This window comes from Megascapheus bottae, chromosome 11, assembly GCF_031878675.1.
Source record: "Megascapheus bottae isolate mThoBot1 chromosome 11, mThoBot2.hap1, whole genome shotgun sequence".
NCBI classification, from domain to species: domain Eukaryota; kingdom Metazoa; phylum Chordata; class Mammalia; order Rodentia; family Geomyidae; genus Megascapheus; species Megascapheus bottae.
The window spans coordinates 25735722-25759129 of NC_143519.1; the positions used below are offsets into that span (position 1 = coordinate 25735722).

The following is a 23408-nucleotide window of genomic DNA, read 5'->3' on the forward strand; positions in this document are numbered from 1 at the left end:
TCACTGGGAAAGAAATAAAAAACGAATAAACAAACAACAAAGAAAAACCTGAAATTACTGGGAATGTATATACTTAATCCACAGGGTTCAAGCTTTTGTTTTTGTTTGTTTTGTTTTGTTTTGCTGGTCCTGGGGTTTGAACTCAGGGTCCGGGTACTGTCCCTGAGCCTCTTTTTGCTCAAGGCTAGCACTTGACCACTTGAACCACAGTGCCACTGCTGGCTTTTTTCTAGGTGGTTTATAGGAGAGAAGAGTCTCACTGACTTTTCTGCCCCAGCTGGCTTCTAATGTTGATCATCAGATCTCAGCCTCCTAAGTAGGTAGGATCACAGGCAGGTGTCACTGGCACCCAGCTAGGTTCAGCTTTGGAGACCCCGTTTTCCCTCCTGGGTAGGCAGAGCAAGTACTAATGGCCTTCTCGATACTGACTTCAAATGTTAACACAATATTCAACAGCAACAGCAAAGGAGCGGTAGAAAGCCTGAGAACGCGCCACTGGAATTCTGAGTGGAAGAGAGAATTCCGTCAGGGACTTGAGAGTACAAGAGATGAGTTTTAAACCTCCCCACCACAGCCCAAGCATCCAGGCTTTGCCACAAACCCTTTCACAAAATGTACAAGTTTCAAAGTCACCTTGAGGAGATTTCACTCAGTGGTTGAGAAATTCCTCCTCATATCTAAACCAAATTACCCTATCTGCAGTTTAGCAATCTCATTTCCTCACATCTTCTGCAACATCTAACATTCTCTCCTCACATATATCTCCTTTTACAGCAGCAGTAGTGGCTGCAGTAAAAGCCTCTGCTAAGATCACACAATATTGCCCAGGAGCACTGTACAGCAGCCCTCTTTTATCTCATTATACAGACCGAGATTGAGATACTTCTTTTCTTTATAGTTATTATAATGCGAAGAGGGACAATTAGCTAAGTCTGACAAAGAGTACATTTCTTTTTGGATAATGTCACCCCTTTCTTGGCTGAGATTCTTTAGCTGGGTCCAACTTTGAAAACAAGATTTGGAAATTCATGATTGTTTTAAGCAGTCCATTCCAAGACAGATTCTTCATGTGAGAAGTTCAAGGAAAGGAGACTTTTGAGCTGCCAGTATGATTATGGTGAATATGTTAGTAAGTCATCTCCTCAAGCCTGTGCTTTTCATCCTGTATGCTACAGGAAAAATAAAACATTATGAAAAATTAAATCCTAGTCTTCAATAAGATAACTTATTTGACCTCCTTGAACATTACTGAAAATGACAAGAAGGACAGCTTCTTTTTTTTTTATGTGTTGGCTTAAAGTAATCTTTTTACTATAATTAGATTTAAAGGAAGATGTAAAAAAAAAAAAAAGACTTTCCATAAAAATGCTGTCACAAATTCCCTCCAAAGCTACTTGCCTATAATTAAAGTGCATTTACAGATCTGATATTCCTTAAAAGAAGCATTAACATTACAAAGACCAATTATTCATGGTCAAACAAAGGAGATTTAGATTCTCAGATCAAAGCAGTAATCTCTTTTACAATTGTTATTTTTGAAGTATCTTCAAACAGAGTAAACAAGAGTTGACTCTGTAAACAGGTAAGGCTGAGGGCTAATTTGCTGTTTCCAGGATCAGAATGGCTGCCCACAGGACCTAGATTTAGTAGGTAGACCTGGTTTCTATTCCAAACCTCATACTACCGATGTAGAAACACAACTTCCTTTACTTTGTTGTTTTTGTTGTTGTTGTTGTGTTTTGTTATTATTAAGTGATTAGATAAAGGGGCTACAACTCCATAAGTATGATTTTCAGGATTGAAAATGCTGTAATAGAAAAGTCATCTTCCATTTTTAATGTATCCCTGTCCATTTCTCAGTGTTGCTTGTTTTGAAAATGTCAACACGTTTTCAAGATGATCAAAGCAAAGCCAAAAACCAAAAACCAAATCAAACAAAAAACCCAAAGACATTAATTCAGTGAATGAGTACTGACTTCGGTTTGAAAAAAAAAAACAAACTGAATTTGAGTTCCAAGTCAGCTCCTCTCTAGCTGCAAGGCATGGAACTAATTCCTAACAATTCTAGAGCTTTCTTTTCAAATGTAGACTACATTTATAGCAAGTCCAAATTACACCTTGAGGCCAGGTAAATGCTCAATAAAGCTTTATCCAATGATAAAATAAGTAATTTTGTTTTAAAGAACACAGCCATAGAAGCATAACAAAGCTGAGAAATTCAGAAGAACTTGTAAAAGAAATATGATTGATGTGAATTTAATTTCAAAATAAATTCATGAATGCATGCTAAGTGATGAAAATGTGAGCATCACATTCAACTTTACATGTTTTCCCCCAAAATACATAAGTTTAAGATGGAAAATACATTTTAAAATCTCATTATATCTCTAAATTAACATTTTTGAGGGCCAAAGAGTAAAAGGAAAAGAGAATCTTTAACATCTTTTTACAGCTTTGGCCAAATATGCTTCATAAAACTAGGTCTGTAGTTCAAGAATGTAAAACAAGTTTCTTTTCTAAAGGTCTCCTCTGAACCCTTTGAATCTGCTGGAGAATCACTGTAGTATGTAATGTATGTCAAACATTTGATGGTAGAACTGCTTTGTCCTGAGGCTATTGAAGGAACTGTGTCCCTTTGAAGACATTTTGGGAATTGCTGTCTCTGCATGGGTAGAAGTCACTGGGATTCTTAAAACAAATTTCTGTATTTGGTACTAATGAACAGCTAATGGCAGTAGAGTGTCCTAAAGTAATTTACAGTATAAGGAGTTTGCAAACATTCTGCCAGCTCTAATACAGTATATCTAGCAGCTCTACACTTAAAATCTGTGGGTGTTTTGGCTCAGGATTTAAATCTCTCCATTCTCAGAAGAATCCTGAGATTCCATGACCTTTCTCCAGGTCACATGACATTGTTAGAAAGGGCAAAGATTCATCGCTTGAATTCAGTTCTATTAAGATTCTAGAAGAGCTGGGAGTGATGGCTCATGCCTTTAATCCTAACTACTCAGGAGGCTGAGATCTGAGGATAGTGGTTCAAAGTAAACCTGGGTACTAAAGACCCTGAGACTCCTATCTCCAATTAACCACTAGAAAACCCAAAATGGCACTGTGGCTCAAGAGTTAGGGCAGTTGCACCAGTCATCTTAGCTACTCAGGAGGCTAAGACCTGAGTATCATGACTCGAATCCAGCCCAGGAAAGATTGCTATCTTCTATTAAGCACTGGAAGTGGCACTGTGGTTCAAGTGGTAGAGCATAGCCTTGAGCACAAAGAGGCTCAAGGACAGCAGCATCCAGGAAAGCAGCATCCGGAAAGAAAGAAAGAAAGAAAGAAAGAAAGAAAGAAAGAAAGAAAGAAAGAAAGAAAGAAAGAAAGAAAGAGTCTAGAAGAGAACAATACAAAATCATTTGTAAGAAGAAAAGTAACAATCAAGGGCCAGGAGTTTGGCCTAGTGGTTAAAGTGCTTGCCTAGCATGCATGAAGACCCAGGTTCGATTCCTCGGTACCACATACACAGAAAAAAAAAAAAAAAGCCAGAAGTGGTGCTGAGGCTCAAGTGGTAGAGCTCTAGCCTTGAGAAAGTCCAAGGACAGTGCTCAGGCCCTGAGCTCAAGCCCATGACTGGCAAAAAAAAAAAAAAAAAGAAAAGTAACAATCACTGTTGTAGCCCAGAAGGTTGTTAGAAAATCTACAAAAATACCTTTAGTAGTTCCTATGCATAAGATTGTGCTAGATCTCAAGTCAGTAAAATATATTTATAGTAGGAAAACTGCCAGTGAAGAGTGATTGATTTCAGCCTAAAAGGAAACATTCAGCACTTACCATAGGGCTTTCTCTCACATTGGGCCATGGCTGTTTCTTTTCTTCCTTCCTCCTTCCTCTTTCCTCCTCCTCTTTCTTCTTCCTCTCTTCCTCCTCCTCCTTCTTTTTCTTTCAGAGCTGAGGATAAAATGCTGCAAGTGTTCTTCTTCTGAGCTAAATCCCTAAGCCCAACTATACACTCTTTACTCCTTTTTTTTAAAATTATATTTTATTGTCAGAGTGATATATAGATATATACATCTCTCTCTCTATATATATATATATACATATATATATATATATGTATATATATATAGTTACATTCCTCAGGTAGTGGGTACGTTACTTCTTGATCATTGATACTCCTTCCCACCATGTTTTCCTGTCACTTTTCCTCCCCCTCCTTCATTCCATTTTTTTTTTTTTCCGGTTGTGGAACTTGAACTCTTGGCCTGAGTGCTGTCCCTAATCTCTTCAGCTCAAAGCTACCACCCTACTCCTTGATCCACACAGCTACTTCTGGTTTTCTAGTGATTAATTGGAGATAAAAGTATCAAGGACTTCAGTGCCCTGGCTGGCTATGAACTGCAATCCTCAGATCTCAGCCTCCTGATTAGCTAGGATTACAGGTGTGAGCCACTGTGCCCAGCTTCATTTATATTTTTATCAGCTATTTTAGAGAGGTGATAGGTATATAAAATCCAAACTAGGGGGAAAAAACACTAAGAGGTTTGGGGTGGCAAGATCCAGAATCATAACAGGTTCCAATAGCCTAGAATCATGAACAGAAGTGAACAGTAATACTTCAATAAAGAAGAAAGGATTTGTATTTATGTTCTAGAAAATCCTCCTAGATATGAGATTCTAGTTCTTTCAGTTTTATAAACCCTATGACTTTATTGCTTTGCTTCTAGCTTACAGATTTGAACAATGAAGAGAATTCTAGCAATGCAGAGAGAGAGAGAGAGAGAGAGAGAGAGTTCGAGCACAGATTGTAGTAATTACCTTACGAAATTGGAAGAATGACATCCTAGGAGGTAGGTCAGGCAGAACTGTTGAACAAATAAACAAGTATTTGACTATAGTAATCATAATAGTGATCATGTTAGTAATAATAATGGTCAAAAGGTAATGCAAAAAAACCTTTAGAATTTCAATTGACCATCATTCCAGGGCCAAGAATGGGTGGAGAAGCTATCAATTGTTTAAGGGAGTCCTGTGCAGTCTAGAATAGTACTTTTACTTGCGTTAAGCACAATACACTCCAATAGTGAAGAGTTGAGTGATCAAAAGACGTGAAAGCAAGCGACTTTGCATCATGCATTTAGGCAAATGCCTTTTAAATAGGTCATGTCCTTTCATCCTTTCTATATCCCAATAGGTAGTTATAATTACCCCAAGTTTAAGAAAATGAAAGAATTAAGACTGGGAGGGGGTTAAGTGGGCCTATTTAATAAGAATTGGCTTAGAATACAAAACTGGAAGATGAATGAATACATAACAAAGTGATTCATTTTATTTACCGAATCATCAAGAGATAAGTGAGTGCCAGTGACTATAGATCAAAGGACTATGGTGGGAGAGCGGGTAGCTCACACTTGTAATTCTAACTGCTCAGGAGGCTGAGATCTGAGAGATTCTTTGGAGTCTTAGTGAAATTCTTATTTCCAATTAACTGGCGAAAAGCTGAAAGCAGGGCTTTGATTAAGTGGTAGGCTAAAAAGAGATAAAAAGCTAAAAAAAAAAAACCCAAAAAACAGTGCTCAGGCCTCAATTTCATACTCCAGTACAGGCACAAAATTAGTAGAAAAAAAAGAATATGTAATTAACTGATAACGTACAAAATAAGTGTACTCTAAAAATATCACTGTCATAGAAGATAAAGACTGAGGAACCACCCTAGATCAAAGGAAATTTAAGAGAAAAGTAGATGCAATGAATAATCCAAGGTTTCTTTTGCAACAGAGGCACCATTAGGACCACTGATGAAATCTGAATAGCATCTTGATTAGATAATAATATTGTACTAATGTTTGTTTTCTGATTTTGATCTTGATCTTTGTACTGGGCCAGTGGTCAGTCTTTTTTCTAAGAAATGCTCCCTGAAACATTGAGCAGTAAAGGGAAATTATATCTGCAAAGTGCTCTTAATAGGTTTAGGAGAAACAGAACAAATAAATATAAACAAGTATAAAGCAAGAATGATAAGATGCTAATATGTGGATAATTCGGGTGAAAGCTAAATGAGAACTGTTTACATTATGTTTTTCTGTAATCTCAAACCTAGTAAAATAAAATGCTAAAGAATTTAACAAATATGTAGAGGAATGGAAGTAATTTCATATAGACAACTGGTAATATGGGCTTAGAGGGGAAAAAACTTTAGAGATTCTGTGGGTTACAGGGAAGCTGGAAGCCCTCTAAGAGAATGCCTGAAAGTTTATCCCTTTTATGTGGAAAATACTTTTCACCCCTGGGTACTTATACAAATGAATCAACAAACAACAAAAAGTAACCCAAGAGATGTACAGGCACCATTTTTGTTCCCCCTTTTTCTTTTTGGTCTATCATGGGGTTTGAACTCTGGGCCTGGGTACTGTCACTGAGCTCTTCAGCTCAAGGCTAATTCTCTACCCCTTAAGTAACAGCTCCACTTCCAGTTTTCTGGTGGTTAGTTGGAGATAAGAGCCTCACAGGTTTTCATGCCCAGGCTGGCTTTGAACTGAGATACTCAGATCTCAGCCTCCTGAGTAGCTAGAATTACAGGCGTGAGCCACCAGCACCCAACTTCTTTTTTGTTTCTTTTTCCCCAAAGTGATGGTCAAATAAATTAATCTTCACAGTGAACACACTGAACTCTTGGAAGGAAAAAAGTTCTGTATGTTTGAACAAGGACCAGAAAGGTATCTCAGAAGACAGGGAAAATAGAAAAGATAATTCAAAACATATCAAGATGATAATACAGATCTCATTAAAAAAAAAAATGTGTGTGTGCTACGACACTGTTGGTGGGAGTGCAAACTCATTCAACCAGTATGGCAGTTCCTCAAAAGACTAAACATAGAACTACCAGCAATTCTACTCGTTGGCATTTACCCAATTATCCAGAAACAAGGACATACTAAATCCACTAGCACAAAGATGTTCATTGCAGCACTATTTACCATAGCAAAGATATGGAACCAACCCAGATGCCCCTCAGTTGATGAGTGGATCAACAAGATGTGGTATTTATACACAATGGAATTCTATGCTGCTGTCAGAAAGAATGACATTGCCCCATTTGTTAGGAAATGGAAAGACTTAGAAAAGATCATATTAAGTAAAGTAAGCCAGACTCAAAGGAACATTGGCTCAATGGCTTCCCTCATTTGTCATAATCAGTAGAAATCTTGGGCTCTCCTAGCAGAGATTTACAATAGAACAAAACCTAGACTCATAAGGCCATATAGAATGACCTACATGAAAGGACCTCCAGGATATAGAAACAAAAGCCATATAATGAGTGATTGTTGTCCCTAATGTACTGTGTTATCTCTCATCTCTTTTGCTGTCCCTTGGTTATCTTATATTGTTACAGTATTTCACCTGGTTATCTGACATATTGTATATATGCGCATTTGGTTAGCTGAAGTCCATAGGGAAGGGAAGAATACAAGATGAGGTGCTGGGGTGGGGGGAGGGAAATGGGGACCAAGACATGAAAAGGGTATCAATGTATGTGAAGTAATGTACCTTCTATCTGATGAATATAATGTAACCCTTCTATTAACTACAATAAAAAATATATGAAAGAGAATGTGTGTGTGTGTGCGTGTGTGTGTGTGTATGCGCACCTGTTGTTTATGTGTATGTACTGGCACAAGCCAGTAATCCCAGCATTCTGAAGGCTGAGCCAAGAGATGGAGAATTCCAGGTCTGTCTGGTTCACATTAGAAGACCTTACATGAAGGAGAAGGAAGACAAGGAGGAAAAGAAGGATAAAGAGAAAAAGAATGAGGAGGAAGGGGAAGAAGAAAAAAGAAAAATAGACTAAAATACCACCTTTTTTCTTGTTATTATTGTTAGTCATGGGGCTTGAACTCAGGACCTAAGAGACTATTGCTGAGCTTTTTCACTTAAGGCTAGTGCTCTACCACTTTGTGCCACAGTGACTCTTTGAGCCTTTTCTGAATAGTTTATTGGAGATAATAGTCTCACAGACTTTCCTGCCCAGGCTGGCTTTGAACTCTGATCCTTCAGATCTCAGCCTCCTTGAGTAGCAAGGATTACAGGCATGAGCTACCAGCACCCAGCTCACCTTTCTTAATAAGGGCTGTTTTAGAGGACTTAAAGGTCACATGGACTATAATCCTATCATCACGTGCTATGGGCTAGATATGCCCATGGGGTCACAAGGTCATGAGTATAGTTTGCAATCAGCAATGTGTCCCAGGAATAGAATAGGATGGTTCTTTTGCAGAACAACAGAAAAACCAAATTAAACAACAACAAAATCTTAAGATAAAGAACTATTCAAACTTTCTTACAGGAAGTATACCAGATAATCAGAAGGAAAAAAAAAGGCCAGAATGTTTGGAAAAAATATTCCTTCCTAGAAAGCAGGAAGATAAAGAGAGAGAGGGGGCAGATACCCTTCAATACTTCCTATGCTCACAGAGGAATGGTGCACAAGTGAACACTGAGGAAAGATTTCTAAGGGGCTGAGGGCTGAAGCATTTAAACTGAGGTTGAGAGACTGGGACCGTTCATGAAAGAAAGCAAGTATGTCCCATGAGTCTTTTATTTGTGTGGAAGTGGATTTCCAGGGAGTGAGAGTGAAGGAGGATTTCTTTGCATTTCTTCTCCTTTTCCTTTCCTTAGACGTAGGCAATTAGCTGACAAAAATTTAGTCTCAACTGTCTGCACTCTGCATTCTTCCCTGATCATCTTGTCCCTGACACAGATCTCAATATGAAGTCAAGTATGCAAGTTCAATCATGTTCATTTCCGTAGGGAAGAGCTCTTAGATTTAAAAAGAAAAAGAAAAAGAAAAAAAAAAAAAAGGTCAGGTGAGAAGCCAGGCACAGTGGTTCATACCTGTAATCCTAGCTACTCAGGAGGCTGATATTTAGGATTGGGGTTCAAAGCCAGCCCAGGCACTAAAGACCCTGAGACTCTTATCTCTGATTAATCACTAGAAAACAGGAAATGGTGCTGAGGCTCAAAGGGTAGGATAGTAGCCTTGAGCTGAAGAGCTCAGGGTCAGTGCCAAGGCTCAGAGTTCAAGCCCCATGACTGACAAAAAAATTGTTGTATGTATGTATGTATGTACGCATGCATGTATGCATGTACTTATTGTCAGTCCTGATGCTTGAACTCAGGGCCTAAGAACTCTCTATGAGCTTCTTTTGCTCAACGATAGCACTAGACATTTCTGTTAATGTGCTGCTGAGTGCTGCTGAGGAATAAAACCCTTCATGCCTGCTAGGCAAGCATTCTACCTCAAAGTCACAATCTCAGCCCTTGTTCTTTTTATTTTTAAATTTGCCTGGTTTTCATTTTTTTTTTAAGTTTTGTTGCCAATCCTGCAGCTTGAACTCAAGGCTTTGGAACTATCCCTGAGCTGTTTTGTTCTACCATTTGAGCCACAGTGCTACTTCTGGCTTCTTTTGCTTATGTAGTACTGAGGAATCAAATCTAGGTCTTCAGGAATGCTAGGCAAGCACTCTACCACTAACCCACATTCCCAGCCATTGAACTCCTGATAGTCCTGTTTCAGCTTCTCGGTATTGTCATTGCAGACATGTACCACCACCACAGGCTCCAAATAACCATGTGTATATATAACCCTTGAGTTACATCCCTAGATCTACAGAGATATACTTTTTTTTTGGGTGGGGGTTGGTCATGGAGCTTGGACTCGGCCTGGGCGTTGTCCCTGAGCTCTTCAGCTCAAGGCTATCACCCTACCCCTTTGAGCCTCAGTGCCACTTATGGTTTTCTAGTGGTTAACTGGAGATAAGAGTCTCCTGGTCTTTAGTGCCTGGGCTGGCTTTGAACCTTGATCCTCAGACCTGAGCCTCCTGAGTAGCTAGTATAGGCGTGAGACGTCACTGCGCCACCACGCCTGGCAGAGATATACTTTTGAAAATGCTAGAAGAAAACAAGTAGCTGTACTAAGATTGCAGGCATGAGTCACTGCTGTATTTTCAGATCTGCAAATAAAGTATAGTTAAGCTTATTTTCCTTTTTTTGGTGCTGAAGATATAAATCTGTGGTCTGGTACATGCTAAGCACTTGCGTTACCATTGTAATACACCCATAGCTCACAAGTAATTGTTGGCCTGGTGCTGGCCAGGATTACACCTGTAATCCTAGCTACTCAGGAGGCTGAGATCTGAGGATGATGGTACAAAGCCAGCCCAGGCACAAAAGTCTGTGAGACACTTATCTCCAATTAACTACCAGAAAACTGGAAGTGGTGCTGTGGCTCAAGTGGTAGAGCACTAGTCTTGAGGTGAAGAGCTCAGGGACAGTGCATAGGCCCAGAGTTCAAGCTCTACCACCAACAAAAAACAAAAACAAGCCAGTCGAGGTGGCTCATGCCTGTAACCCTGGCTACTCAGGAGGCTGAGATCTGAGGATCAAAGTTCAAAGCCAGCCCAGGCACAGAAGGACCTAAGACTCTTATTTCCAATTAACCCCTGGGGGGAGGGGACTTGGCTCAAGGGTAGGGCGGTAATCTAGAGCTGAAGAGCTCAGGGACAACACCCAGGCCTAAGGGTAGGGCAATAGCCTTGAGCAGAAGAGCTCAGGGACTGCACTCGGGCCTAGTTCAAGGCACATGATCCACAATAATAATAATAATAATAATAATAATAATAATAATAATATCTTCAACTAAATAAAAATTAAAGGAAGTCACTGTTTTTTTTTTTTTTTTGGTCATGGGCCTTGAACTCAGGGTGCTATTCCTGAGCATTTTCACTCAAAGCTAACCCTCTAGCACTTGCTAGAGGGGATTTAACTGGAGAAAACAATCTCACAGATTTTGGTGCCTGGGCTGGCTTTGAACTGTGATACTCATATCTCAGCCCCCTGAGTAGCTAGGATTACAAGCGTGCGTTACTTGCACCTGGCAACGCCACTGTTTTGGAGTAAGATACTGTACTGGACCCAAACAACCAGCTTAAAAATCAAAATGACAACACATACACCAAAGTTTCAGACTGCAAACTGGTAACTAGTTATGTGACCTTCCAAGAAAACAAGAGAGATAACAAAACTTTCTATCCAAGCTAGTTTCAACTGACAAGATTACCAAGTTCCCTCTGGACAAAAAAGTAACCAGTTGTTAGCCAATTAGTTTGTATACTGTTGTTATTATTAATAGTGCTGGGGACTAAATCCTGGGCCCTAGGACATGACATACCTTATTCCATTAAATAACTGGAACAAAAGAATAATCAATCTATTTTTCTTAATTTCTACTCTTTAGCCCTTCTCCTTTTATGTAACTAGTTAAGGCTTGATTCTAGAATTAAAAATAAAGCCAATTAAGATATTCAAATCAAGGCTTTTATGATGATGATGATGATGATGGTGGTGATTAGTGGTACTGGGGTTTGAACTCAGGCCTTGTGCTTGTGAGGCAGGTATCTATCAAAGGAAGCATAGGCAACCCTAAAGCAGTGCTGGGATGTATTCTAGTAGTAGAGTGTTTGCCTAGCAGCCACACGTTCAATCCCTAACACCAAAGACAGACAACATGAAGGCTTCCAACTAAATTTAACACATTTATCTTTCTAAAATTATATGTATATACATACATACACATATACATACATACATACAAACATACATACATAGGTATGCTTGGGGCAGTAGCAACTCAGTGATTAGAATGCTTGCTCAGTATGCTCATATTCTGAGATATTATCTGATCGGTTCCTAGCACCATAAAGAAAAATAAATCATATCTTTCTTTTCTGTCTAATGTCTTCCTCCCTCCCTCCCTCCTTTTCTTCCTTCCTTCCTTCCTCCCCCCTCTCTTTTTCTTTTTTTCTTTCTCTCTCTTTCTGGCTTGCTTGATTACTTTCTTTTGTCTCATACAAGCTGAGTCTGAAATGGTCTCATACAAGCTGAGCACACACTACCAAAGGAGCTACATCTCTGTCTTTTAAATGACAAAACTTCTATAAGAAACGGAATGTTTGCATATGTGTACACTGTATATCTTTGTTGTTGTTGGTAGTGGTTGTGGGGTTGTGGGCACTGTCCCTGAGCAATTTTTCTTTTTCTTTTTTTTGTTGGTTATGGAGCTTGAACTTTGGTTCTGGGTGCTATCCCTGAGGTTTTTGGCCCAAGGCTTGAGTTTTTCTGGTGGTTATCTGGCTTTGAAATGCAACCTTCAGATCTGAATCTCCTGAGTAGCTAGGATTACAGGTGAGAGCCATGGGCACCTGGCCCTGAGCATTTTTGCTTAAGTCTAGGTCTCTACCACTTGAGCTATAGACCATTTCTGGTTTTCCGGTGTTTAATTGGAGATAAGAGTTTCACTGACTTTCCTCTCTGGGCTCTCTTTGATCAATGATTTTCAGATCTTAGCCTTCTGAGTAGCTAGGATTACAGGTCTGAGCCATCAGTGCCTGGCTTGCCTGCCTCCCTTGCCTGCCTGACTGCCTCCCACCTTTCCCTTCCTCCCTTCTTTCCCTCTTTCCTTTCCTTTCTCCTTCCTTCCTTCCTTCCTTCCTTCCTTCCTTCCTTCCTTCCTTCCTTCCTTCCTTCCTTCCTTCCTTCCTTCCTCCCTTTTCTTTTTCTTTCTTCTTTTTCTTAATCCTATGGCTTCAACTCAGAGCCTGGGCACAGTCCTTGAGCTTCTTTTGCTCAAGGCTACCACTCTACCACTTGAGCTGCAGTGCCACTTCTGGCTTTTTTGTTTTCCATAGTACTAAGGAATCGAACTCAGGATTTCATGCATGTTAGGCAAGCACTCTACCACTAAGGCACATTCCCAGCCCCATGATTGTTCCCTTTTAAAAACATATTGCCCAAGTCTTTAGTGCCCGGGCTGGCTCTCTAATTAACTACCAGAAAACTGGAAGTGGATCTGTAGCTCAAGGGGTAGGGCAGTAGCCTTGAGCTGAAGAGCTCAGGGACAATGCTGAGGCCCAGAGTTCAAGCCCCATGACTGACAAAAATAAACAAATAACAACAACAACAACAACACAAAACTGTATTGCAGGACATGGAATACTGTCTCCTTAGGAGCTGGAGGTAGGAGGTTTGAGGCATTCCAGGCAAAGTCAGTGTGAGATCCTATCTGAAAACCAGAATGAAAAGGCTAGGGGAGAGGCTCTAGTATTTACACAGCAAGTCCAAACCCCAGTACTACACAAAGAGTAAAGTGCCTGCCTTGTTACTTGTGTTATGATATGCAAACTTAAATTAATGTCGTTTATAAAACTTACCAAAAAATTTGTTATACCTTTAAAATGTACTGAATATTTATGAAAGCACCAAAATCTAAATTATAGAAAATAAGGTATTTATTTTGTAATAAAACAAAACAAACAGAAAATTAAGTATATTACTGTTTGTGCTTCATACATTTTGGTCGTGCTGAGTTTATAAATTTAACAATAGTTAAAAATAATCATTAAATTACATATTTAAATAAGAAATGCCAAGTACATGATTAAGATGAACTTATTTTTTTCCATTCAAAAAAGACTTTCATGAGTAAATAATACCATAGAAAATACTTGTAATCCAAATGCTACTTTTGACTTTGTAGCTCAGGACCACTGTGCTCTCTTAGTCTTCCACATTCTGGGTTTGAGTCTAGCACTTTGAAACGCTAGGTTTTCATTTTTTGTTTCTTAGACCATTCAGGTGCCTCCTTTTTAGTCTGAAAAAAAGAAAGAAAGAAAAGCACAAAAGAAATAAAATAAAAGGCTTGTAAGGAGGACAAGGGGCAGTTCAGAGAACAAGGGGCTTGTCTGTGAGTGACACTTGCAACCTGCACCTCCAAATTCAGATGGACGCTTGGGCTAAGGCTTTCAACCTTTCTATTACATCTATGTTTTCCAGTTCAAAGCTTCTGTGTGTGTGTGTGTGTGTGTGTGTGTGTGTGTGTGTGTGTGTGTATGTGTGTGTATGTTTGCGTACCAGTACTAAGGCTTGAGCTCAGGGCCTGGGTACTGTCCTTTTTTTTTTTTTTTTTTTTCTAGTTCTAGGGCTTGAACTCAGAGCCTGGGCACTATTCTTGAGCTTCCTCAAGGCTAGCACTCCACCACTTGAGTGACCTTTTCTGTTTATGTGGTACTGAGGAATGGAACCCAGGGTTTCATGCATGCTAGGCAAGCATTCTTACCACTAAGCCACATTTCTAGCCCATGTTTCCTCCTCCTCCTCCTCCTCTTCTCCCTCGTCCCCTTTCCCTTCTTGGTGGCTAACTGGAGATTAGAATCTCAAGGATGTCGGGGCTGGGAGTTTGGCCTAGTGGTTAAAGTGCTTGCCTAGCTGGAATAAAGACCCGGGTTCGATTCCTCGGTACCACATACATAGAAAAAAAAAGCCAGAAGTGGTGCTGAGGCTCAAGTGGTAGGGCTCTAGCCTTGAGAAAGTCCAAGGACAGTGCTCAGGCCCTGAGCTCAAGCCCAGGACTGGCAAAAAAAAAAAAAAAAAAAAAAAGAATTTCAAGGATGTCTTCCCAAGGCTGGCTTTAAATTGGGATCCTCAGATTTCAGCCTCCAGAGTAGATAGTATTACAGGCATGAGCAACCAGCACTTGGTTACAAGTTTAAAGTATTCAACAGAGGTGGCTAGGTTTTTTTCTCCTAGCTTTTCTTTTTTTTTTTTTAATTGCTAAAAGGTGATGTACAGAGAGGTTGCAGTCACATGAGTCAGGTAAAGAATATATTTCTTTTTGGACAACATCACTCCTTCCCTCGCTGTTTCACATTGTCCATTCCCATCCCCACTCACAAACTGTATAGTTTTTAGGGCAGTGTCTAGTGAGTACCACTGCTGCATTTATTTACCCTTTGTCCCTCCATTTCTGTGCCTCTCCTTTACCCTTCTAAATAAGGAACAAATAAGACAAAAAGAAAACAAAAACAGGAAATAAATAAATAAAAACCTTCTGTTAACATTTTCTGGAGTTCATGTCAATAAATATTGTTTCATATGATCAGAAGCCTTTGTTTTTCAGAGGTGGCTATTTTATGAACTGATTCTAAATCCAAAGAGATTTATTAAAAAAAATTAAGGACACAATTTCATTTTAATTGTCTCATACAGACATAGATAGATACAGGTATATCTGTATCTATATAAGATAGACACTGATTTACTCAGTGGATAATTATCAAAATTCAATGTATTCAAATTGATGTGAATCCTCTTTTTCTGCAAGTCTTCAGGCTTGAACTCGGCCTAGGCATTGTCCCTGAGCCTCTACTGTGCTCAAGGCTAGTGCTCTACCACCGGAGTCAGTGCTAGCACTACTTCCAGAGTTTCTGAGTAGTTTACTGGAGATAAGTCTCCTGGACTTTCCTGCCCTGGGTATCTTCAAACTGTGATCCTCAAATCTCTGCCTTCTGAGTAGCTCAGATTATAGGCATGAGCCATCAGCACCCCCTTTTACTATGAATCTTCTTAGTTGCTATGTGTTTATCAATTACCTTCTGCAGTTACTGCTTTATCAGTTCAGTATGAAAATAGCTACACAGTACAGAACAACAGGGGAAAAGCAGGATAGGTGAACTGTTATACAATAATGTGTTCGGGACTCTTGATGTAAATGACTGCTTCCAACCATTCTTTTTTTTTTTTAAAGAATTTATTAACATTGATTTTTATATCATATTTCAAATGACATATTTAACAAACAAGTATTCAAGAAGGGACTCTCTATATACAATCACTTAGATTTTAGAACATAAACAGGCTAAGGGTTTGTATTTCATATATACATTATATACATATTAATCTATGTAATAAAACATTATACCTATAGAGTCATAAATTTTTATGTCTATGTAATTGTGTTTATATTTCCAGTACCATGTCCATAGCATTGGGTATGAAAATACTGAGTCTTCACTCCCATTCTTTTTTTTTTTTTGCCAGTCCTGGGCTTGAGCTCAGGGCCTGAGCACTGTCCTTGGACTTTCTCAAGGCTAGTACTCTACCACTTGAACCTCAGCACCACTTCCGGCTTTTTGCTATGTATGTGGGGTACCGAGGAATTGAACCTGGGTCTTCATGCATGCTAGGCAAGCATTCTACCACTAGGCCAAACTCCTGGCCCCCTTGCTCCCATTCTTATTTTATATAATTTACTATATTAAGTATGCAGTTTACTTCTTTATCACTCATATACTCAAAATTATGAAGAACGTTTTCCCAAATATTTATGTTCAGAGGCTTGTGGGCAAATGTGACATTTACATGTCTATCTTTTGTAGGTTGTTTCATCTATTATAATGCATGCTCGCAATGTCCAAGTCCACACAATAGTTAGTTCCTTCTGACTATCCTAAAGTCAAGGTCACAATAAGCCATTGGGTCTTCTACCTCCCACTGGCCACTAATCTTATCTCAGCCTCTTCTCTGAGCTACATATACTTACATCAGAAAAAGTTCCTCTTCACCTCAGCTTTCTCCAGCCTTTTTTTTTTTTTTTTGGACAGTCCTGTGGCTTGAATTCAGGGCCTGGGCACTATCCAGAACTCTGCCACTTGAGCCGCAGCATCACTTCTGGCTTTTTCTGTGTGTGTGCTACTGAATCAAACCCAGGGTGTTACGCATGCTAGGCAAGCACTCTACTACTAGGCCACACTCTAAATCCCCTTTCTCCAGTGTTTTAACTACTATATCCATTTTTACTGAAATATCTTGTTAACCTGTTCATTTTTTTTTTTTTTCTTTGCCAGTCCTGGACTTGAGCTCAAGGCCTGAGCATTGTTCTTGGACTTTCTCAAGGCCAGAGCTCTACCACTTGAGCCTCAGCACCACTTCTGGCTTTTTTCTATGTTTGTGATACCAAGGAATCGAATCTAGGTTTTCCTGCATGGTAGGCAAGCACTGTACTACTAGGCCAAACTCCTGACCCCAACCTGTTCAATTTTTTTGGTGGTTCTGGGGTTTGAAGTCAGGGTCTTGTGCTTCTTGTGAAGGTACTCTATTATTAGTCCTATTTTACCTGGGCTGGCCTAGACCATGGTCCCCTATTTATGCTTCCCATGTAGCTGGGATAACAGGTGAGCATTACAGTGTCAGCCAGTGGTTCAGAAGGGTATTTTTGCCTTGGTTGGCCTTGAACTTCCTAATCACATAATGACTATCATCCCTTTTCTGCTCCTGAGTCCTGGGAGTAGTTACTGCTTTGCAGTTTCTAGTCTTGAAGTGTTGCATTACTCATTCATTTCCTTATGCCTGTCAACAGTCCCTTCAGACTGTCATCTGGTTCCTGAAAGGACTATGATTATTCAGTAACAGGCCTCAGAGGTTGTTAGGAGAATAAGATGACAATGCATGACAGTTCCTAGATGCTGATTCACATTCACTGCTCACAGCTTTCCCACTTGACCCCCTCCTGGCCTGGCTGCTTCTCAAGAATCCTGCTCTGCCACTGCTTCTTTTGTGTTCCTTTTCAGCTTCTCTAAACTCAGCATGCTGCTATTCTATTGGCTTGAATCACTCAATAAACTGTGTTCCTTGAAGGGAGTCAGGAAATGATGTTTGAGGAAGATTGGTTAAATTAGCAAATTTATCGCTACTGTTACCTTTTAATCTAAGTGCTCCTTATTACCAAATATGAGAGCATATGGTAGCTTACCCTACATGATCCTCAGCTTTAACACTGGAGACAGTTGGATATAGTTTTTGTGTGTATGCCAGTCTTGGGTCTTGAACTGAGGTCCTGAGTGCTGTTTTTGAGCTTTGTTGCTCAAAGTTAACACTTTCCCACTTAAACCCCAGCTCCATTTCTGGATTTTTAGTGTTTCAGTGGAGATAAACAGTTTCACAGACTTTCCTGCTTCAGCTGACTGCAAACTATATTTCTCAAATCAGACTTCAAAGTAGATAGGATTACAGACGTGAGCCAACAGTGCCTGGCTTGGATACTGAATTTTAAAATACACATTTAATATGTCTTAGCTTGAACTTCATGGTTTTTTTGGTTTTGTTTTGTTTTGTTTTGTTTGGTGGGTCATGGAGCTTGAACTCTGGGCCTGGGTGATGTCCTTGGGCTCTTTATCTCAAGGCTACTGACCTGTCCCTTGAGCCTCAGTCCCACTTCCCATTTTCTAGAGGTTAATTGGAGATAAGACTCTCACGGTCATTAGTGTGTGCCAGTTGGCTTTGAACCACAATCCTCAGATCTCAGCCTCCTGAATAGCTAGGATTACAGGCCAGGCATGAGCCATTGCACCCGGCTGAACTTCATGTTTTTATTTTATTTTTTTGTGCTGTGGCTTGAATTCACGGTCTGAGCACTGTCCCTGAGCTTTTGTGCTCAAGGCTAAGTGCTCTAGTCTTTGTACCTAAACGTCTTTTTTAAAATGTTTTTCTTTTTCTCTATTTTTTTTTTTTTGCAGTCCTCGGGCTTGAGCTCAGGGCCTGGGCAAGGTCTTTGGGCTTTCTCAACAATAGTGCTCTACTGCTTGAGCCATAGCACCACTTCCGGCTTTTTTTTTTGTGTATGTGGTAATGAGGGCTTTGTGTATGCTAGGTGAGCACTCTACCACTAGGCTACGTTCCCGGCCCCTAAATGTCATTTTTTTTTTTTAAAGGTAAAACATTCATGGAGCTTTTTCTGATTATAGTCAAATTAAGCTTTAGAAATCTGTATTTTAAAATAATTAGTAGTATTAGTTTTTGTTGACCCAGGGGCTTGAATTCAGGGTACTGTACAGCACTACTTCTTGTTTTCTGGTGGTTAATTGGAGATAAGAGTCCCATGGAGACTTTTCTGCCTGGGCTGGCTTTGAATGGTGATCCTCAGATCTCAGCCTCCTGAGTAGCCACTCAGCTACATTTTATAATTATTAATGAAAAGAAGCCTTTTATTTTTCAGTCTCCTTCTGTTTAATCTTTTTTTTTCTTCACATAATAAATATGACAATTTGAGGGGTATTTAGCCAAGTGTGATGGTACATGCCTGGAATCTCAGCATTCAAGAGGCTGAGTCAGGAGGAACAAGAGTGGCCAGAACGCTAGTAAGACACTGTCTCAAATAACAGCAGGAGTAGCAACAATAACAGTAGGTATATATCCCAAATACACTATGATTAGCTTCTTTAATGCCTTCTTCAGTGTACTTTCAATTGGCTAGCAAAAAATAACCTGTCTTACCATTTCATGCAGGGTGTCTCTCACAATACCAATTTATATGGAGAGACATCCATTTCTCTTCCCTTTCCACTATCATACTAATTCCTAATGGAATTAACATGAAGTTCTGTTGCACCACTTTCCTTGTGGGGCTGTTAATTCATCTTCTCTGCTGAAGTCAAGGTCTGAGAAGACAGTGTGACCCTCAAGGCATTCACCACTTGCCTACTCATTCACATTTATTATGCTAATACGGGCACTGCTCCAATCTTAGACTGTGGACACTCAAGGACAAAATCTGTGCCTAGAATAAGGCCTACATGAATGAGTACTTTCAAAACAATGTGCTAGGTAGATCTAAATGACAGCTCAACAAGGGAGTTAAAAATATTTTGAGATGCAACATAGATGAGCCTTGAGGCCATTATACTAAATGAGGTGAGCCAGTTACTGAAAGATAAATCTAAATTAGTCAAATTTACATGAACAGAAAATAGAATGGGGCTTATTGAAAGCTGAAGAAGGAATGAATGGGAAAGTTAAATGGGTACAGAGCTCCACTGTGAATACAGTTAGTACAAATAATTTTTGAAGCTTTTTTACATTAACAAATATCCCCCTCCTGGGTCCCAGCATAGTACTGGGGCACTTTTGTTCATAGCTAATGTTCTACTACTTGCGTCTCTCATAGGTTCTTTTAGAACACACATACACACACATTATCGTATTAGATATCTAAGTTACTCAAAGATAATTCTTTATACTGGGGACACTGTCTAATTACTTTTTTTTTTGGTTCACTATATTTATAATTTCATAGGAAATCAGTACAAATGAATAAAAACATTGAATTAGTAGAATGTTAACACGTCTAAAGTAAATGATTCTAGATTTTGGAAAGCACTCAGAAAGCTGCTGTAGACACAAATGACAAGATTAACTGGAAATGCTGCAGAAGTAATCAGTACATTACAAGGTGATTTTGGAGACAATCAGTTGATAAGATAGGTGCCTTTGTATCATCCAGAAGTAGCCAACTAAAACATTAATATATAACTTGGGGATTAAAACATATTGAGAAAGTTTGTTGAAATTAGAAAGGAGGATGACTGATAAAGCAGATAAAATGTGCCCTGCAGATTACTATTGAGATCTAGAAAAAGAACAAGAGATGAAGAATTAGTAGTGTTTAACTAGTATCATATCTCTAAAAAAAAAAAAAGAAGGAAGTTTGGCAGAAACACTTTGTTTTCCAAAAAAAGTTATAGTGGAATTCAATAAATAGTTCGACCATCACAGAAAGAGTTCTTCAGTGTCCAGGGCAGCTGATGTGGCTTTATAGTAACTGGACTTGAGGCTATGATCATTCAGCAAACACTGTCCTAATTCCATGCTCACTTAGAAACTCTTTTCTTCATAATATTCAATGTATATTCTACGACCCTAGGGCAACTGAGGGGAGTGGCTGGGTTGATATGAACAGGGGATAAGACAAACTAATTTTATGAATGGCAACATTCATTTCTAATATACATGTAAGAATGTATGCAGAGATCCTGAAGTCTGTTTATGGTTTTTGTGAGATGAGTTTAGATTCTAAATAGAAATGTGATTGGTAAGCATGGTAAAAATGTTGCTCTATTCACTCTCTCAGTGCCCAGTATTATGCTTGTGTGTGCGTACCTGCAGCTCTTTCAAAATAAAAGCAAAATTCATTCATTCATCTATCCGAAATAGTCGACTTTTCTGTGTGAGGATATGATGCATGCAGGCTGGGCCTGATCCTGGTAGTGTTGCCAGAGTGCTGTAACTTATCATTTACACTCACTTTCATATTATTATACTAAAAATAATACTGAAATTCTACTAGATAAAATGAAAAACCTTTCCTTAGGAGAAAATAACAACAAAGTCCAGCTTTATTATTATTTTTTGGAAACATTGTCTTACTAAGTATAGCCTATGCTTGTCTTCCTGTCTTAACCTCCCAATTGCTAGGATTACTCTTGAAGAGTTTCTTATTTTAATTCAAACTAGTCCTGGGGCTTGAATTCAGGGCTCTATGCTTTCACTAAGTTTGCTTGTATCAAAGTCATCTCATTTTTTAGGTTTGGTTGGTATTCTAAAATACCTAGTACAGGTTTTCAGATACAGTCAATATATACTTGAACTGAATTTTAATTATTTGAATTTTTCTTTCAGATGACCACATGCAGCCATCTAAAACAAGCTGAAAGGATTATGTTACAACCATTTGTGTCTAGAGAAACTTAACTTCTGACCCCCATATATAAGCCAAGACCTGAACTCATTACTAACTTACCTAACGCAGACACCTAATATATTACATTACTGTACTGCAGTCTTGGTATACTTCTAACCCTCCTTGGAGCAGAAAGCTCTTTCTTATAGGTATGTATGCATGTGTGAACTTAGGGTTCCTTACTTGGCCTTTTCTGTTCTGGGATGGCATTCTACCACTTGAGCCACACCTCTACCTTCAGCTTTTTGCTAGTTAGTTAGAGGTAAGAGTTTCCTGGATTTATCTGCCCAGGCTGGCTTCAAGCCTGGATCCTCAGATCTTAGCCTCCTGAGACTTAAGAGCTACATCTGCTTGACACTTTTTTTTTTTTTGCTTGACACTCTTGTACTTAAATAAAAATTAAAAAAAAAAATCTTTTTTTTTTTTTGCCAGTCCTGGGCTTGAGCTCAGGGCCTGAGCACTGTCCTTGGACTTTCTCAAGGCTAGAGCTCTACCACTTGAGCCTCAGCACCACTTCCGACTTTTTTCTATATATGTGGTACTGAGGAATCGAACCCGGGTCTTCATGCATGCTAGGCAAGCACTTTAACCACTAGGCCAAACTCCCGGCCCCTAAAAAAAAATCTTATTGTTATTATAAAGGTGATACATAGAGGATTCGGTTATATAAGTCAGGTCTCTTTTGTGATTTAATGCCTTCTGAGATGTTAATGTGTGCTTTAATAAGGGAATGGGTAAATAATAAATTATGAACCTTAAGAATAAGTGGAGGGCCAGGAGCATAGCCTAGTGGTAGAGTGCTTGCCTAGCATGCATGAAGCCCTGAGTTCGATTCTCTGGTACCACATACTCAGAAGAAGCTGGAAGTAGCACTGTGGCTCAAGTGGCAGAGCACTAGCCTTGAGCAAAAAGTGTTTAAGGACAGTGCCCAGCCCCTGAATTCAAGCCCCAAGACTAGCAAAAAAAAAAAAAAAAAAAAAAGTAAGTGAAAGTTGGGCACGAGTAGCTCATGCCTATAATCCTAGCTACTCAAGAGGCTGAGATCTGAGAATCTCGGTTCAAAGTCAGCCCAGGTATGAAAGTCCATGAGACTCTTACCTCCACTTAGCCACCAAAAAACTGGAAAAACTGGAAGTGGCGCTGTGGCTCAAAGTAATAAAGTGCTAGCTTTGGGCGGGGAGTATGGCCTAGTGGTAGAATACTTGCTTAGCATCCACAAAACCCTAAGATCAATTCATTGGTATCACATACACAGAAAAAGCCAGAAGTGACACTGTGGCTCAAGTGGTAGGACACTGGCCTTAAGTAAAAAGTGTCCAAGGACAGTGCCCAGGCCCCTAAGGTCAGCTCCAGGACTGGCAAATAAATAAATAAAGAAAGAAAGAAAGAAAGAAAGAAAGAAAGAAAGAAAGAGAAAGAGTAAGTGGTATTTTAGATTTTTCTTGGGAGAGAACAGGTAAGGCTGAGATGATTGGGTGTTCTGATGAAAATCGTGTTCACAGAAGCAGTACAACTATTGTCTAGGGAGATGCCCCCTTCACTCTCCTTAAAGTTTAATTTAATGTTAAAGTTTCCAAACTAAAGAAAGAGAATCACTTTTTATCCTTTGAAAAGTATCTTCTTTTTGATGTCCTCTGGAAGAAGACAATTTTTTTTTTTTGCACGTGTGGTTCTTGGAACCAAACATAGGACCTTAAGAATGCTGAGCCAAGTGCTCTACTACAGACCTACATCCCTAACCAGTGTGTGTGTGTGTGTGTGTGTGTGTGTGTGTGTGTGTGTCCCTCCCTCCCTCCCTCCCTCCTTCCTTCCTTGCCTCCATCCCTCCTTCACTAGGTCCTCCCTTCCAGGCAAAATGCATGCACACAGCATTCATCACCGAGCTTAAGATCAATTAAAATATCAACAGCAAATAATGTCAGCCAAAAAGTGGAAGTAAATGAAGAATGTTTTCTTTCTAGCATGCTCTAAGACTACTAAATGCTTGCATATATTTGCATCATAGATTCTTTAA

General features: G+C 39.4%; 1 protein-coding gene across 1 annotated transcript in view; it reads right to left on the bottom strand.

The window, feature by feature from the left end:
* Positions 1-3793: 3793 nt before the first annotated feature.
* Pibf1 (progesterone immunomodulatory binding factor 1) overlaps positions 3794-23408 on the bottom strand; it is a 151037-nt gene continuing 131422 nt past the window's right edge. The window contains exons 18-19 of the mRNA XM_090342044.1: positions 4810-4856; positions 3794-3942 (exon numbers count right to left, since the gene is read on the bottom strand). Coding sequence (XP_090198170.1) covers positions 3840-3942; positions 4810-4856 — 150 coding nt within the window. The 3' untranslated portion in view covers positions 3794-3839. The remainder of the gene's footprint in view (positions 3943-4809; positions 4857-23408) is intronic.